We start from the raw sequence: 18,242 nt of genomic DNA, 5'->3' as shown, positions 1-18,242 counted from the left end.
CGTTGTTATAGTGTAATATATTATAATATCTAGTAGTCAGTGAAATGTTTTGATGAAAACGATAGAAAATTTACCAAAAGCAACACTTATAAAATCTGTTCATACGAATAATGTGTCAAAGTCTTCATCACGTTGGTAGCCGATTTCTTCGGCTATTGACAGGTTGCTGATCTGTGGACACAATCGACGCGGAACAGAGAGAAGCAAGCTCAGGATATTTGAAATTGATTTATTAATTATATAATATGATCAAACTCCAGGTAAAAAGCATTTATTCTTTTCATCCAAAACTTTTCTCCCCAATTATTACATTGGGGTGTAAATTGGGATACAAAACAAAACCATAAGGCACAACGTACGGCACAAGCTATCAGCGGTCTTCTCTTTTGTGCGGACCTTTGTGAAAACAGTATAATATCGAGCTGAATCATCGTGATCTAAATTTAAGCGATTATTTCTTCACTTCAGAAGCCTAAAACCTTCCTTTCCCTCTAAGCTTCCAGACATGGAGAGTTTACATTCTGACTCTGGAAAAAAATTCAGCTCTGTAGCGATGTTAAATGGGTGATTCACCGCGAAATGTGGCCAATTCCGACATTGTTTTGATACCACAAATCACGATGGATGCCGCCTACTTTTCGAAGGCAATACCTCGCTATTTGTTGAGGTCATCATGGATTTTACCAATCTGGTTATTAGAAAAAATTCTGAAGTGAGCCATGAAGCCGGGCTGCAAAGCGGGTAAGCTGTATTTATGACGAAATCTGCCCTAGTGGTTGGATTTTGGTCATTGTAGGCGAAAAAATCGCGAATGCTCGTACATGCGCTGATTTAAACGGTCATAACTTGTGAAAAATCGAAAACTAGTGGGGTTTTTGCATATTTTTGCCTTTAAAGGTCTTAAATCAACGGAAATGTAGGATAGAGTCGTCAACCAGGTCCCAAATCCCAAAACTTAACGTCTAAATCAAGGTTATTTACGGCCATCGGCTTATGGCGATTTCTAGTGGTCAGAATATGCTAAAATTCGCCTTTTCAGAATATTTAGAGGGCAAATTCTAACTTTCTTGGCAAACTAGAAAGGTTTCTAAGCAATCTGATATAAATTTTGTGGCTTAACTATGCGAATCAAATATTTTAAAATGTTCAGAATATGCCTATTTTTCAATTTCCGAGACGTTGCGACGGTCCCTACGGACTGGGAAATAATTATGGCCCCTAGTGCGGTCAAAAAATTATTTGAATCAAACCAAATCTAATTCAGTTATTTCCTAGGTAAAGTCTTTCTGTTGACAGAGTTTCAGGTAAAATTATTTTTGACGCGAAATTGACCGGTTGGAAATAAGAGAGACAGCCTCTTAAATAAGGAGCTCAATAAATTGAGAGTGAAACGAGACTTATCTGTAAGTTGAAGTTTGATGGGAATTCAGTTGAGTCATCATGAGTTGCTAGGGATCACATGAGATTGTGAAATCAACTTTGAAAGGAGAAAAATATTATAAATTGGGTGGGTTTATTTCATACGCAAGTAAGGGTGGGCATGTGATCCCTAATACCTTAGGATGACTCATAAGAATTACCATCAGGCTTTAACTTCCGCCAAATTCTCATGTTCTTGAATTGGTTTTTAGTAAGACTTTGCAAAGGTACAGTGTCCTGACCAACCAGTAGTTCTGAGAATGGTATCAAGAAGTACCTTAGCCAGTGCAGCTACACTAGTTGGTGATGCCCTAACACTATGAGTTTTAAAACGACTTATGTCAATACCAAAAGTGCTCTTAATCTAACGAGATATAGCACTCTTAGTAGCTGCTTTGTATGGTTTAACATATGTAACAAATAGACTTGTAATACCCTTACCAAAGTGTTAGGTACGTCCTAAATATTCCTTTATACTAACAACAACACAGAGATTAGCGTCTGAAGGATAACCTGGGAACTCCAGCTCGAGTCCAGGTTTGGTTTGCTTAAGTTTGTCTCCAATTGAGTACGTCCAACAACAAGTTTTAAACGTCCAACAATTGGAGAGTTTGGCACCTCTCTGTGCTGATAACATTGCAGCAATTTTTTATTGTTAACAATTTCAATGTTAATTCCTTAACTGGAGTCAAAGTACTTCTTCAAATTGTTTAACAACCTAGAGGGGTCCCTGGTGACAGTGTATCTTGGTAAAGCAGGTTTTTGCTGAAAAACCCCTTGAAGAAAGTGCTTCATAATTGGTAGTTCTCCAAATGAAACTCCTAAAGAGATGTGTAATACCTGAGATAAGGAAGATCTAATTGTGTTCGTAGCACTGTAGCCCAGGCCTGGTTTAAAAAGATCCATCATAAAATCTAAAGCTTGTGTTGGAGTGGCCTTGAACTTCTTGAGGTAAATGGAATACTCCTTCTGTGTACTCCCTTTCTAAGAGTGCGAGATGGTTTTGGCAGCTTTTTGCAAAATGCCTCTTGCTGTGTGAGGGTTCCTGATGACTTGCATGCGAGAAGAGTTAGTGTCTTTTGAAGAGGATGTGCTTTTTCCTGTCTGAATAGAAGGATCAAGGTCCATGGATGCTTGGGAAGGACAAGTGAATGATCTATTAAAAGACGTTGAAGTCTGGGAAACCAAACTTGACTTGTCCACATTGGAACAATTTGAAGTACCCTGTTGATGAGAGCAAATGGAAGAAAGGTATGAAAATGTTGATCGATCTAGTCAAGAGAGAAGGCATCAATAGTCTTCGCCTCTGGGTCTGGTTTCCAGGAAACAAAAGGTTTTAATTGATAGTTCAACCTGGAAGCAAACAGGTCTATTGAAGGCTTTCCTCAAAGGAATGTTATGAATTCAAACTATTTGGGATTAAGTTTCTACTCAATAAAAGATTTCTTTACCCTTGACTCTTTATTAGCCAGTATATTTTGTTTCCCAGGAATGTGTATTGCAGTGTTACCCGTATATTGTATGTTGTGTTAACACACCATAACCATAATTCCCGGTTAATTCCATTGCATAAGACACTTTGACCACCCATGCTATTAATATAGGATATAGCAGTGGTATTGTCAATCATGGCTTTCAGATGAGAATTCTGAATATCTGAGCAGAATGCTCTCAAGGCAAGAAAACATGCTAAACTTTCAAGATAATTGATGTGATGCTTAGATTCATCTTCAGACCACTGACGCCCAGTTGATATGGAATAAAGAACTCCTCCCCGGCCCAGGGGCATTTAAATAAATTGTCACTTGAGGGGTAGCGTGGGTTACAGTGTTAATGTTTTAATCTGCCAGCAACAAATGATATGCTATATGCATTGGCGTGATTATTATCATTATCAAGACTCCCCTGCAAATTTAGGTGGTCTTGAGGCTTAGCAGCAATTATCATTGGCATTCAGATTTCCCCTTCCTTTTGGGGTCTAGAGAAGATCCCCTCCCCACCCCCTGAGTTTTCCATGAAAAAGGCTTCTGATATTGGTGCTGCTGGTGATAAGAGAAATTTGATCTCCTTTGCTGCTTGTGGTAATATCCTGACTGCTTGGATGAAACTTTGACACCCACTTTGTTTGTCTCAGAAATTTCCTTCACTGACTTTGGTAAATCATCTCCAAATAGCATTATAGTCACAGGGGTTTGAGCACTGCCAAATCGCGTGAACTGATTATTTAAGTCATTATGACAGTAAAACTGGAGATATAAAAATGTAATACTTTGATCATGAGTGAAAATATGGTTGCCTTTAATTAGTTTTCATTCTTTTAAAATTCTGGCTTTCACGTTTGCACTTGTCAAGCTGAAAGTAGAGACAGAGCGAGATTTGCATCGAATAAAGAATGAAATCCCTCAACGAAACCTATGATACAAAACACCAATGAACATTAAGTAATTATAACCTTTCACGTGAAAAGTGCTATCTTCACACGGTAAAGATGCAATATTTCATAAGAGAGGGCGAGTGTTTCATCAGGGTTACCAAATACGAGAAAGCTGATGAAAGCACGAGGCTGAAGGCCGAGTGTTTTTGTTGTTTTCAAGTGTTTGAAAATCCTGATGAAATATGAAGCTCGAGTTTATGAAATGGCTCCTCAAAAGGGCTTACTTTATTAACAATAAACACAAAAACAGAACGTCCACGTAAATATTCAGTATTTGTGTTGTTTTGTTTTATTGTCGCTTGTGCGTGGTTGTTAGTCAGTGTCATGAAAGATGTTGTGTTTTTTGACAAATTCGGCTTTTAATTGAGAGCAGTAACCCTTTGCATCGGCGTCCCATTTGCAATTTTGAGTGTTAAAGTGTCTAAACCACTTGAACCTTGCACATCTAGTAGCGTAACGGAAACCACGAGTACTAGCAGTGAACTTTTGGAAGGTGAAAGCAGTGTACGTGGAATGTTAAATCAGTTCAATTCTGGAATGTTCTTAAATTACAATGTAAACGCAAATGTTAACTACAAAGAATGATTATCATAATCCTGGAAGTTAATAAACATTTGTTCAAGTACTGCATTATTTTGGGAATTGATTTCCAAACACACGTGTTTGGATATCCTAACACGTGTGTTTTGATATCTAATCACGCGTGTCTGGATCTGTTCTTTACCGGGTATCAAGGGCATCCGTGTGACCCAAATGAGGCCGCACAATTAGTTAATTACCTCATGCATTATTAATGACTTTGAGAAAACATGTTCGCTTACTCGTGGAATATTTTTCTCTGCGCAGCCATGTAATATCCTCTATTTTATACTCGAGGTTTTTGTCTTTTTCAAAATTTTAAAATCTTATTGGCCAAAGCGAGGAATTTGTGAATTAATTTTACTAGGGTGATACGAATCTTGGCTCAACAATGGAGGTCATCTCGTTCAATAAGCCCAACAAGACAAGGGAAGAGTTTATTTATGCAGAGCTGCATGAATCAATTAAGTGTTTACGAGTAGGAAGTTTTAAGTGTCTTGAACTCATATTATCTTTTCTTGGTAAAGTGTCTGGAGGTCGAGAAGTGAAGTGTTTTCTGGGATAGCTGAGCTTTAAAAATTTCTTTTTGGCACCAATCCTCATATCTTCCAGATCTGAATGATTTATAAAGTTAAAATCAAAATTATGTAATCACCATAGGTCAGTGTAGGAAAAATTTGGGCCTTGACAACTGTAAAGCGAACTTTACGCACTTTCTGCAAGCAACGAATAATAACAGCAGGGATTTGGTTCGTTTTCTTTCATAACTCCTCGTAATCAGTCGAAAGTTTAAAAAGATGTAAGAGTGAGGTACATTTGAGGTTGAAAACGCTCTTCTTTATTCATCTCATGTTGTACAAACAATGTCGAGACTCACAATGATAGTGACTCCCCAGTAATCCTCAAACCTCGAGGATTCTTGCCACTGCATATTCTTCCAGCTGAAACTTCAAACCTTCCTTATCCAGGTTGGTTTTCACAAGGCGGAGATCCACAAAATGGCTCGGTGGCATCTCGTGTATCACCTTCTTGGCCCTGGAGGAAAAAAAAATCAAGAATGACCTATGATTTCTCGCTGAAATAGGAATTATAGATATTGAGTCATCTACTTCGACGCCCTGGTAACCACAAAGATAAAGACAGTTTCCGAACAGTGCATTCGAGTTGTAATTATGATCTTAAGCGATCACAAAATTCGGAAATTTAAGCGAATTTGAATAACGAAGAAACGTGCAAACCTCGGAGGTGACTCTAAACTGTCGGGTGCACTGCTTCTGAATATATAAGTTATGTTCGCCGCTTCTTATTACGTAATTTCATAACAATGGACTGAATTTATACTGCAAAGTTACATAACAGTTGGTGCCTTTTTGGGGACTCGGGAGAGAAACCCGTTAAGATCAAGTCTGTTTACATGTCTGTACACAGCAGTCGAAGCCAACGTAATTACCTGTAATTGTTTTCATATCGACATTTCAGCATTTTCCCTCCTTCGACCAAAAGGTACATGATAGTGTCTCCCTTGATTGTTCCATCACAAGGAGTCATTTTCTCCGAGGTTGGTTCCCAGCCAAGCGTCTTGTTTTGCATGACAGGCCCGTCGATGGGAAAGTTGCCTCCTTGGAAATTGGTCTTGTGCACAAGAGTGTTGCCTTTGAGGCTGTCAAAGTAGAAAGCATTTCAGAACGCAAAATGAATAAAACATACATTTTGAGTCCACCTTACGAGGTAAAAAGGTTTTTATGGAATAAAAACTTCTAAATCAACAGGTTAGATTACTATGTTAAAAGAAAAATAAGCCTGAAAGGAAGAAAGTGACGAATATAAAAAAATTAGGTCAATTTTTAATTTTGCCTAATCATTTTTGAAAAGCAAGCGGTTGTCGCTGTATTACTTCACTTTTGAGGCTTCCATGATGATATTCATCATGGAAATCCGTCGTGAATTTTCACTTTTTGACATCGAGCCCAAATCTTTGTGTAGTGTTGCAGATTATGCAAGAAAATTTAAATGATTTTTGTTTTCAATCATTCACAGATGTAACTCAAAGATCTTTGTTCAATCTGCAAGTTAAAAAAGCTGATTAACAGTTAAGTAGTAAGTAATTACTCACCTCATTTCCACGGTGGCCGTGGCACTCCCTCCATCTTCAAATGTTAATTTCCTGTCGTATGTCAGACCTTCGGGAAATGCTTGCTTGAAATAGTCAGGAATATCAGTAGGATACTTCATAAAACATTTGAATCCATACTTCAAAGTCGGTGCCACTATGTCAACGGCAAATGGAAGGGGTCCGCCCTTTGTAACACAGAATGTCCCCGTTTGTTTGCCTCTGAAATATTCAGATAGAGAGGATTTTCGATATTGTGGTCTTTCATTAACGAAATCACTAGCATATGACTATTTTGGTGCGTTTTCATCACATAAGTGACTTGCGCACAATGACCTCTGGACGAGTTACTATATAAAGCTTAGATTTATAAACCCCTTTTTCCAAGACAGCCATACGCAGATGGCACAAACAGCCAAAGGAAACATAACTGAAATAACCAAATTTGCTTTGGTTAGACCAGCAATGCATCCACGCAAAAGGACAATTTACAGGTTGATCGTTATTTCACATAAACTTACTCGTAAGGTTTGCCGGTGCCTTCTCCTTCGATGGTGAACGCATGACCATTCATGACGAGCCAGACGTTCTTAGCAACCGAAAAAAGAGCTTTGAATCCTGCTGAGATCGAGGAGTTTTACTCCACGATCTCAGCTTGACGTCCAGCAGCTTGCAACATTCCATTGTAACAATATCCCTGCTACTGATCATTTATGTTACGCTGAAAGTGCGAACTTTCGCGCGAGCGTGTTATAATCCTGAAACGAGAGTGTGCGTTTATAATTAAAATTTCTATTTTGGTAATTAAAAACGTGTCAGTGAATGTATGCCACGTTTGGAGTGAATGACGTATTTTGGCTCTTTGATTTTTATCAATAGGCCAGGAACAAAAGCGAAAGCGGACGAGCCGACTTTATTTGCTGACTTTCCAAGTCAGCTTTCCTTTTCTGAAACCGCTCTATTTTCTGGACCGTAAACCGCCAGACAAATACGTACGTGCCAGCAAATCGATACTAAGAAAGAGTATAATAGACTCTTTTTGTTGAACGAATCTCGGATTTCGTCATTTTTGGGTCATTTTTTAACACTCACGCGAAATTCCCCCTTTTTTAAGTCTGCCTGAAATGAACAAGGGACGAACCGGACGCCACGACTTTTGCCTTCGATTAATGCACGCAACGCTCACGCTACGACTACAGACGAAACGCGTATGTCGATCAAAATGAGAACGTTGCGGAGTTTGACGGCGAAATTTAGCCGTTTAAACCGTGAAGGAGTGCGAATTCAGCATGTTAGATTTTTGATACTGTAAAATTTCGGTTATAAGCCCTTGGCTAATACTAACTACTTAATAACCGGGCGCGAGGGCTTAACTGTAAAATTCCAGACTGAGGGATGAAATTTTTGCTTTATGAACCGAGCCTCTGGGCGAGGTCCATAAATCAAAATTTCAGCCCGAAATTATGGAATTTTACAGTAAAGCCCTAGCAAACAAGGTTATTAAGTTTTTTTTTTTTTTTATAATATGGCTTCAAATAGGTAAAGCGCGTGAAATAGAGTGAACTTATACATTGCCTTCATTTTCCGTCACAATTTCGTCAGGATAATAAAATTCAGAAAAGAAATGTTTTTCAGAACGCATAGTTAAAGAAGAGATACGTTTTTTGTTCAATTCCTTGCTTTTTTAACGAAGTTCCTTTCAGCGAAAGTCACTAAGTTCGCTAGGTTTTGTAAACCAAAACCGTGGCGGAAAAAATTTGCTATGCCCGTGGGAGTTTACCGGGGGATTACGGACCGCTAATTAACCAATCTGAGCGCGCGTGCTATCGCAGCCATATAATAAAACTTTGTAAAGGGTTTTGGGTAGGTTTAGCGGATTGAAAAGCGTTTAGAAACAAGCCATGGTAATGTTGATCTAAATTCGTTTTTAATTTAAAGTCATATTAAAGCAAAATTTCCAGTTAGCACTGTCATCCAGCAGAGGGGGGAAGCGGGGTTATCGGGGGGCCTATAACCGGATTGTTTTGTCTGCAGGTAGATAATCTAACCAGAATTTTACAGTATACACTTCGGGTCGTTTTACACGGTACGAAATTATCGCAGTGTATTCAACAATTTCCCAGGCTGAAGTCGCAACACTTTATATTTTAAAAGCCAGCCGTCTATCATACTGCATTTTCTTTTATTTCAACCAGTACACGACTGAAATAGGACACATCCAAAGCCCGCTCTCTCCCACCCACTACATGATGCTAAAGTTCCCACTGAGGCAAGCTTTCACACGCGAAGTGAAAACACTTGGTAACGTTATCGATCAGTAGGAATGCCTGCGAGTGTGTTAATCGACCGAACTACATAAGTTGAATAAGTACGCTACGGTTTTTTTTTTTGTTTTTTTGAATCATTGGTTCTCGCCCCCTTTTGCTTTTTGTTTTCGGCACCACGTTTCCGTATTACAATTCCATATTATTTGAAATGATCCCCCCCCCCCACGAAAAAAAAAAAGAAAATTGGATGATGAATAAATTTGGAACTTATTGAACAATTATTTGTTTGTTCATTCAAAGAGGGTATTCTTACGTTAAAAAAATAGCCGAATAGCCGCTATGATGGAAAGGGTATTCTGATAATAGTAATGAAAGGTAGCATCGTGAGGGAATAACATCACTTTCCAGGTTCTCCCATACCATAATCTAACAGAAATACTTAACAATTATTCCACGAGTACGCATTGGATATGAGCTGGTAGATAGCCAACCAGAGGATTGAAGTTGGCTATAACCATGTCTTACCCAACACACGCGAACCAAAATACTTATTATGCTATATATCCCAGAAGCACTCAGGCATACAACTATGCCAGGACTTCAACTTGGGTGAACCAAAGAGGATATATAACACTTGCTAGAACTTCAAAACCATGTGCGAACCAAAGTACTTATTATGTTATATATCCCAGAAGCACTCAGGCATACAATTATGCCAGGACTTCAACCTGGGTGAACCAAAGAGGATATATAACACTTGCTAGAACTTCAATATCTTGTGCGAACCAAAATACTTATTATGTTATATATCCCAGAAGCACTCAGGCATACAACTATGCCAGGACTTCAACCTGGGTGAACCAAAGAGGATATATTACACTTGCTAGAACTTCAAAACCATGTGCGAACCAAAGTACTTGTTATGTTATATATCCCAGAAGCACTCAGGCATACAATCATGCCAGGACTTCAACCTGGGTGAACCAGAGAGGATATATAACACTTGCTAGAACTTCGATACCATGTGCGAACCAAAAGTACTGCTCATGTTATATATCCCAGAAGCACTCAGGCATACAATTATACCAGGACTTCAACCTGGGTGAACCAAAGAGGATATATAACACTCACTAGAACTTCGATTTACCATGTGCGAACCAAAATACTTATTATGTTATATATCCCAGAAGCACTCAGGCATACAACTATGCCAGGACTTCAACGCAATGATTTCAATCCAGATAATGAACAAGTAGATCTGCTGAAAAAATGAAAAGTGAACCAGACTTTTCTTACTCGTGCATTGTTCTTTGGTAACATTCCTTAGTTACTTTTCATGTGCAACAATATTGTTTACTTTCCTTATCACACTCAGTCAGTCAATTGCTTCCAGGGCTTGCTTCGGGTCTTTTTTAATTTCTCAGCAGCTGTTCTGCGATATCGCTCATCACTTTAGCCACTTCAACATTCTGGTCCACCTGATCGGCGAATAAAGATGCAAGAGGCACCTGGAACTTATCGCAAACATCGCCGATCAAGGTCCACATATCGCTTGTACTGTACTGTCCGGGTTGTCCTTTGCCGGGTCCTGTGTGCCTGAGCTCAGCGTCGATTGACCGCCGTTTTTCACCTCATCTCGAAGGGTCTCTAACTGGGAAAGCGCAACTTCAAGTTCAGCCTTAAGCTTAAGATTTTCATCTTGACTCTTCTCGATATCCTCTATGGATATGGCTGACCTTGAATCGACTCCAAATACTGTTAGTACAGGGTCATGAATTTTGTCCTTGTTGTTGTCACGTGTGTCAGTCGCTGTTTGGCAATCTTCATTAACTTGGCCAATATTTAGGCTGTTGATGCCATCAACCAACCAACTGTACTTTTCTTCTTCGCCCGCTTTTAGTTTTTGCCGAAGTATCGCGGAAACAACGCCGAAAGAAGAGGCTATGAATACCTCTTCTTTGTGAACTAGTCGTCGATCCAAGTGCCCGCCATTTTTAAGATTCGAGAGTTGCACTGTGTTAAATTCTTTTGGAAAGCTTGACACCAAAGGGCTACTCGACATGAATTTTCCTACAGGAATGCCGCATATTTTGGAATTCAGGAGATACCAGTCCCTCGAATCGCTCGTGGAGTGCAGCTATTTTGCTCTTCGAATATCGAAGGCATCCATGCCGCACAGCACCTGATCGAAATGAGAACAAATTTCCCGCTCTTGCGAGTAATGTCTGAAATTCAACCTCAAGAAAAGTCAAAAGAAAAATCCAGCCCCTCAAAATAAACAGGATTGACGCCATTGGAGGTTGTACACAACGGTGTTAAGGTAATCACCGAACGCTCCCCTGTTGAAACCACAAATCGAAAGCGATGATAGCTACTGAGCCGGATCATGACGTCACACCATAGCAACCAAACCCCACGAATTTTTTAACATCCGGTTTGCTCTGGCTCGTCATGACACAGCCCTCCATAAGCCATTTCATCTTCATGGTATCAGCTAAAACCTGAATATGGACGAAAATTATCAAAAACCGTCTGGAGAAAAAGATTTTCTGGAGAGGCACTTAACCCGCCTATTCTATTAGCCATGTAAACTACAATTCACTTACATATTTTGAGTGAGACATCTTAAAATCTGCTTCGCAAAGTCGAGAAACGAGCACTGTTATCGCCTAAGAGGTGTGTCCTGCAATTGGATCTAATTGATGGTGAGCCTCCCTGGTTTGCCAGATTTATACAGTGCCACTTAACCCAAAAAGACAATGATCAATTATATGTCTGACGCGCCGGATAACGTGTACACAGATTTATATCCTTTTCCGACGATTCGTGTAATCTTTTAAGCTTGACTGTCCGCCCATTTTGGCCTTGGGAATTATTTTTGCCGAAAATAACAACGTGTTACGTGACCTGTTTTCATAACGACCTAACAAAGCACGAAGGTTCAATATGTCATAAACAGACTCTTAATATACATATCTATAAATATAATATTAGTTAATAATGTAATTAAAGAAGTATTGCAAACTGTTTTTTTTTTTCTTTTTCCGAAATGGAACTCGATGGAACCGTGCAATTCCACCGTTCTGGCCTGCAAGACTGGCAGAGTAAGTTTCAAGGCTAATCAGTTATGTAATTATAGACTTAAGTTGCTTCTAGGTATCGAAATATTTCGATAATTATCTGCCTAAGAGAGAAAATCAGATGTGACATAAGCAATTGTCGTGCACTTAACACGCTTTTGAGAAAAGGGTTCTCTTTTCTTTCTTACATTTGTTCTCTTTCGTTGACAGTTTTAACAGTAAATTCAAACAAAGAGTTAGGAAAGGAAAGAAACGAACTAAGAAAGCCTTCAACGCCCGCGTGCGTTTTACCTCATTTTTAAGCGTTTCCGGCGAGTTACCACTGTCAGATATTTTTAAAACTCATTAAAATGATCTCAAGCGAACCCCTTATTTAGGGCAGACGATTCCTTACAAACTTTGCCAGATGCCGCCGAATGTTACGTAATTCTACCTTGCATAATGTAATATTGTATAGGTAATATTATAATGATAATAACAGTTTATTAAACTCTGTTGTAGTAACTTACTGAATTAACGAGTTGTAATACAATGAAAACTTAAAAACTTGCAAGCTTTTTTATATAAGTACTCAACATTACTATTCCACTTAAGGTCGCTATCGATAAATACTCCTTGAATCTTGTAAGTCGATACATGTTCTATACCGTTGTTGTCTACAACTAATGGTCTTAGAGTAAAGTTAGGATATGACATAAAGTTAATTAACATCTCTTGACATTTAATTGGGTTTAGTCTCATATTGTGATCCACAGAAAAATTGTGAATGTCAGAGACGGTCGAATTGAGCAGATTGATAGAGTTCCTGCGTAGCATTTCTATGGTGCCAATCACGAAAAGATTGTTTGTCATTATCGTTAAAAGGTAAGCATCATTCCTAATTAAATTACCCGTGGCGCAAACTGCAGCGGGTCGATTTTTCCATTTTTCTATAATATCGCATAAGGTTATGTAATGCAGCGGCGTTGTGTTTTCATGCATAATTTGTACCAAGCAAATTTTTCGCCTGTCACGAAAGAAAATAAAATTGTAATCCACCAAATGGCGCGAATTCATTGCTTCTTTTGTTTATCGCGGGTGCATTTTTCCATTTTTCTATAATATTGCATAAGGTAATATTGCATAAGGTTATATTGCATAAGGTTATGTAACGCGCAAACTGTCGCGGGTCGATTTTTCCATTTTTCCGTAATATTGCATGAGGTAATATTGCATAAGGTTAGGTAACTTTTAAGGTGCCTCCGTAAAGTTTTAACCTGTTTATGACGCGCGCAGCGTCGTTGTATTTTCACGCATAAATTATATTCTTTTCTACCTTTGAGATCACTAAAAGTTACCATATGCAATAGACAAGGGTCGGACTGTTTTTTTCTGTAGTTAAAATTAACAAAACGGTTTTCGTTCTTTAGCTAAAACACAACAAAGGAAGATACCCACTAGAGGTAATCTTGCTTAATCTGAGTTGAATTTTCTCCAAGTGACATTGGTTAAATTCTTCAACAATTTCCCCAAACATGAAGTTTGTCGTGCTGATCATTTTGAAGTCGACAGTCAGTTACAAAGGAAGTTTCTTCGCTGTTAACAAATCTTGTTTCCTACTTAATATATCAATATCTTTGCCCGCAAATCCGGCGCGAGTTGCCTAAAGGGTAACTAACGCCAAAATTCTCCCTTTTTTTGGTCTCAATACATTCCCCTTAGGTTAAAGAATCCTAAATGCGCAAATAAACGACATATTGTGTAAAACCAAATTTTCTACAAATTTTTTTTGACGCTTAATCGACGGCCGGCTCTCATCGAGAAATTATAAACTCTTTTTCACACGTAATGCTCAAATAACCAACCAGCCTCGAACGAACAATTGACCCATAGTGTCTACAAATCCACGAAGACACATTTCAGTTTATTTCCTGTTATTTATCTTGTATTATTTTGGTGTTACACCCTATCCTTGCGGTCAGCGAGAAAGATGGCGGTAATTTTTGGGCTTCGTTAAATTTACAGTGAATTTAGCTTATCAAAGCTGCATTTTCCTCTTTTTTCTTATTTTTTCGCGTTATATGTTGTCCTAATTTATCTACGTACCATCATGGGAGGTCTAACGACAGAAGAATTCAAGAATTTGTTGGAGGAGGCTTTAGAGCCTCTTCGCAGATCGATTGATGAAGTGAAGAAGTCTATCGCCACTGCGAACTCTAATTATTACCAACTACTAACAAAAATATATCCTGGATACTACAAACCAGCTAAAAGCTTTAAAGGAATCATTTAACGAACTTGAACAATACTCGAGACGAGACTGCATGGAAATCCGGGGTATTCCAAAGATTTCTAGTGACATGCGGGAAGATACAAACGAAATTGTTGTGGAGCTCGGTCGAAAGATTGGAGTTGACCTGAAAAAAGAGGATATATCAACGAGCCATCGTCTTCCGAGTAAAAGGAAAACGAACGGAGAAAGGTGTATTACATGCTAATCCTGATCCTAATATAATGTTTGACTCCTTTTACACTAGAGTCTCATAAAGGCATAATTGATGTTCATATCCCTCTCATACAACTCTCTCAACGTTTATAAAGAATGAAATCTAAGCCGTGGATAACTACCTAAGGTAAAAATTAAATAAGTTACTTGTTAAGGATGTTGAATTAAATGATTCTAAGTCAATGGCTGATGCTTTTAATAATTTCTGTACTAATATTGGAAATAATTTGACAAAGAATATTCCTCGTGTAAATAAATCCTCCATTCGGTACCTCACAGCCCCACCTCAAGACAGAAGACAGTTTCTTTCTATTTCCCACAACAACAGTTGAAATTGAAAATGAAATAATTGTGCGAAATGCTAATAAGTCTACTAGGCCTTACAGCATACCAGTTGCTATTTTAAAAGCTACCAAACATGTTATATCTGCACCTCTAGAAATTATAGTCAATGCCTCGTTTTCTACTGGAATTGTCCCTGATTTATTTAAAATAGCTTAAGTTACCCCTGTTTTTAAAAAGAACGTGCAAACAAGTTTAAATAATTATCGTCTTATTTCTATTCTCTATCTATTCCACAAGCTGTTAGTAAAGTTAATGCATAAAAAAATTTATAATTTTTGGAGAAGAAAAAATTAGTTTATTGTAAGAAGTTTTGCTTCCGTGCGGAAACACTCCACTGATCATGCTATCGTAAGCATCATTGACGTGATTCAACATGCAATTGACTGCCAGGAATTTTCTTGAAGTACATTTTTGGATTTCAGTAAAGCCTTTGATACTGGAAATCGTAATATCTTGATTGAGAAAATAGATTATTATGGCATTCTTGGTGTTACCAAAGATTGGTTCATCTCCTATCTTACCAACAGATATCAATATGTTTCCTTGGGGCAAACTGAGTCTGATTCTCATCCTGTTTCTTGTAGTGTTCCTCAAGGCTCAGTTCTCAGCCCACTATTATTTCTTGTAGATATCCATGGTTTAATTAACTGCTCTGAAATTCTAGATTTTCATTTATATGCAGATGATGCCAATCTGTTTTATAAACACAAAAATCTTAAAGTCCTTGAATCAAAACAATGAATTAGTAAATATTCATACTTGGTTGAACTTTGTCATTTTCCACCCTCCACGAAGAAAGTTACCCTTTCATGTCATACTCTCTTTAAATAGCTTTAACTTAAACCAAGAGTACTCAATAAAATATCTAAGTATTGTAATATATTCTAATTAATCTTGGAAAAGTCAAGTACGCCACAGTGCTGAAAAGATTAAGCACAACATTGGAATTCTTTTTAAACTTCGTTATTATGTGAATTCAGATATTTTGGTTAAACTTTATTATGCTTTAATATATCCCTTCTTAACCTATGGTTTAATTTCTTGGAGTAACACCTCTTCTTCAGCTACCCAGCCTTTGTTCGTTTCCCAAAAGAGAGCAATACGAGTGTTGACTTTCTCTAAATTTCGTGAGCAGTCCAGTCCAATTTTCAATGCTTTAATATTGTTAAACTGCCTGACCTTGTCTTTCTTAATATCGCAGTCTTTATGTATAACTTTCACAATAGACGTCTGACATCTGTGTTTGATACTTTCTTCACACAAGTTAGTAAAAGATACATTTATAATACAAGAAGTGTCTGGAATGATCTTTTTGATCAAGAGTGAGTACAAAGAATCGTTCTGACGAAGGGCTGACGCTCAAAATTTTAGCTTTTTTTACTCTTTACGGTGGCCAATTTACGTTATCAACTCAGTTGTTAACGCTAAATTACCTGCTGAGTACAATGAAGATTGATTGATTGCTATCCTTGTAGGCCATTTTGAAAACGTTTCAATCCAGGTCACTCGATGTGATACGTCACACGTGTGTAAGGTAGTGCAAAAGCGTCATGTCAAGACCTGAACGTAACAATTTCGCCCTCCCTGTTTGGCTGCTGCCGAAATTTACAAGCGAAAAAACTTTTTTTTCCAGTCTGATACAGACCACTATTTAGAGACTATGAACTACGAAGTGAGAAATTAAATAACGAAGGTTGAATAATTGAAAGGCGACGGATCGGTTCTCTGTATTCAGTCACAGGTTATTTGCACGCCATTCCAAACAGCTGTAAAAAAATATATATTCCCATAATTTGTTCTTCCTAACCATTATCGAGTCATACACTTAGAGAGATATGTTTAGTCCATGCCGAAAAGTATTGGACTTTAGATTTTGTACGGTGTATATCACTGTGACCTCAGGCCCATCGGTTCTGGAGTGAGCGTGACTAAGCGCTAAGTATTGGCGCGGATTATGGGAGATCACTTTCTGGTTTCGTGAACGAAACTCTTCTTTCACGTACCGGAAATGTACAAGAATTAGACTTTTTTATTATTTATTTTTTTTACGGAGACTGGTGAAGAGTACAAAGGAAGACTTCTTGCTGCTGTAACTTTTTTTTTTATTTGCTTCATCACGTTTCGTCTCTAGCTGAGAGTGCTCCAAGAATGATTACAACTAGCATTGAGCAGCATATATATAGCAGCATATATATATATATATATATATATATATATATATATAGCTTTGCTTTCATGTCCAAATTGAGCACTCTACTAGGATGAGTCATTGCTGCTAGCATTATGCATGCTCACTAGTTTATCTAGTTTGAGCACTCTGGCATGGCTTAGATGATACCACACGTGTGAGATCACTTGGGGTGGCTATATAGCCTTACCTCCATCCTAGCATCAGCACTGCACTGATGAGGCCCAGAAGGCCGAAACAGTACTGTCTGCAGTTAGTTATACATGTATATATATATATATATATATATATATATATATATATATATAGAGAGAGAGAGAGAGAGAGAGAGAGAGAGAGAGAGAGAGAGAGAGAGAGCACATTCGTGTGCCTAAGTTTAATGAAAGGTTACTCGTTTCAAAATGTACAACTGCCAGTTGAGTGAACAGTAAATTACTCACGCTCATCTATCGTAACTAAAACAAGTCGACAGCCTGAGACCCTACCGGTTAAAATGCAGTGCTTTGGTAATAAAAAGGAACCGAGTCAGCCACAAACTCGTGCTTCGGAAATAACAAGCACGTAATGTTTCTCAATTTACGACCTGAACTTTAAAACATATATATGTTCACGCTCAAGTTATCCAAACCTGTACCACTCTTAGCCGTGTTGACATTTACAATATGGACAGAAAACAACAGGATGTAAAATGAAGAAAACGAAAACCAGGGAAGCGCTGTATAGTGATTTTTTGTACCCAAAAAAAAACCAGAAATGGAATTTACCAAACAGTAACAGCAATATCATGGAAAGTCTAGACAAGAGATAAATGAAGAATCTTTTTTACAAACTGGATTACAGCGGTACAATTAACGAAAATCCGTCACGTACCTTTTTGAAATTGTCTATTAGACATACCTGTATTATACTTGTACAGACAAAAATCCTTTATTTTGCAGTATGATAAGGCGTTTTTATCAAAACATTATTCACGTAGCAGACTTGTTCAACTCCAGCTTCGACAGATACATCACGTAGTTGTATAATTTGCCGTATGGTTACATAATGCGGGGCGGAAATGGGTAAATTTTTTTAGGGGGAATCCTCCAAACTGGCGCACGTAGTGATGCATTTAAGTGGTTTTGGTTTCTTCAAGTCGAGCATTAGATAGAACAAGGCAAAACAGAATTCAGGAAAGTGTCAAAGTGGGTCATTTGTAGTCTCAGGACATTGCATTTCATAGCCGCGTAAATGCTCTTCCCGCTTAGGCAAGAGTCACGTCTACGGTTGTAAAGTGGATCTCAATGTGTCTCATTCAAAGCAAGTGAGCGAACCGCAACTCGGTGATTACTCTTT

The 18,242-nt window shown here is 38.1% G+C and overlaps 1 protein-coding gene, 1 long non-coding RNA gene and 1 pseudogene across 3 annotated transcripts; 1 reads left to right on the top strand and 2 right to left on the bottom strand.

Annotated features, from left to right (window-relative positions):
• Positions 1-5,288: 5,288 nt before the first annotated feature.
• LOC149051123 (GFP-like fluorescent chromoprotein amFP486) lies at positions 5,289-7,131 on the bottom strand. Its single transcript, XM_089196057.1, has 4 exons — positions 7,064-7,131; positions 6,546-6,764; positions 5,883-6,092; positions 5,289-5,467 (listed from the first exon to the last, which is right to left on the bottom strand). The coding sequence occupies exons 1-4, from the start codon at positions 7,114-7,116 to the stop codon at positions 5,335-5,337; spliced, it is 615 nt and encodes a 204-aa protein (XP_089052183.1). The 5' UTR covers positions 7,117-7,131; the 3' UTR covers positions 5,289-5,334.
• A 1,319-nt stretch (positions 7,132-8,450) lies between these two features.
• LOC149051122 (uncharacterized) lies at positions 8,451-11,264 on the bottom strand (annotated as a pseudogene). Its single transcript, XR_016183558.1, has one exon. The product of XR_016183558.1 is annotated as an uncharacterized LOC149051122 (transcript).
• A 552-nt stretch (positions 11,265-11,816) lies between these two features.
• Positions 11,817-14,434, top strand: LOC149051121 (uncharacterized). Its single transcript, XR_016183560.1, has 4 exons — positions 11,817-11,913; positions 12,645-12,753; positions 13,299-13,331; positions 14,406-14,434. It is a non-coding gene; the product is annotated as an uncharacterized LOC149051121 (long non-coding RNA).
• The last annotated feature ends 3,808 nt before the right edge of the window (positions 14,435-18,242 follow it).

This window comes from Pocillopora damicornis, chromosome 2 (genome assembly GCF_964200805.1).
Source record: "Pocillopora damicornis chromosome 2, jaPocDami1.2, whole genome shotgun sequence".
NCBI classification, from domain to species: Eukaryota; Metazoa; Cnidaria; class Anthozoa; order Scleractinia; family Pocilloporidae; genus Pocillopora; species Pocillopora damicornis.
The sequence above is the reverse complement of the archived record's forward strand: the minus strand, read 5'-3'. Positions and strand labels throughout refer to the sequence as shown.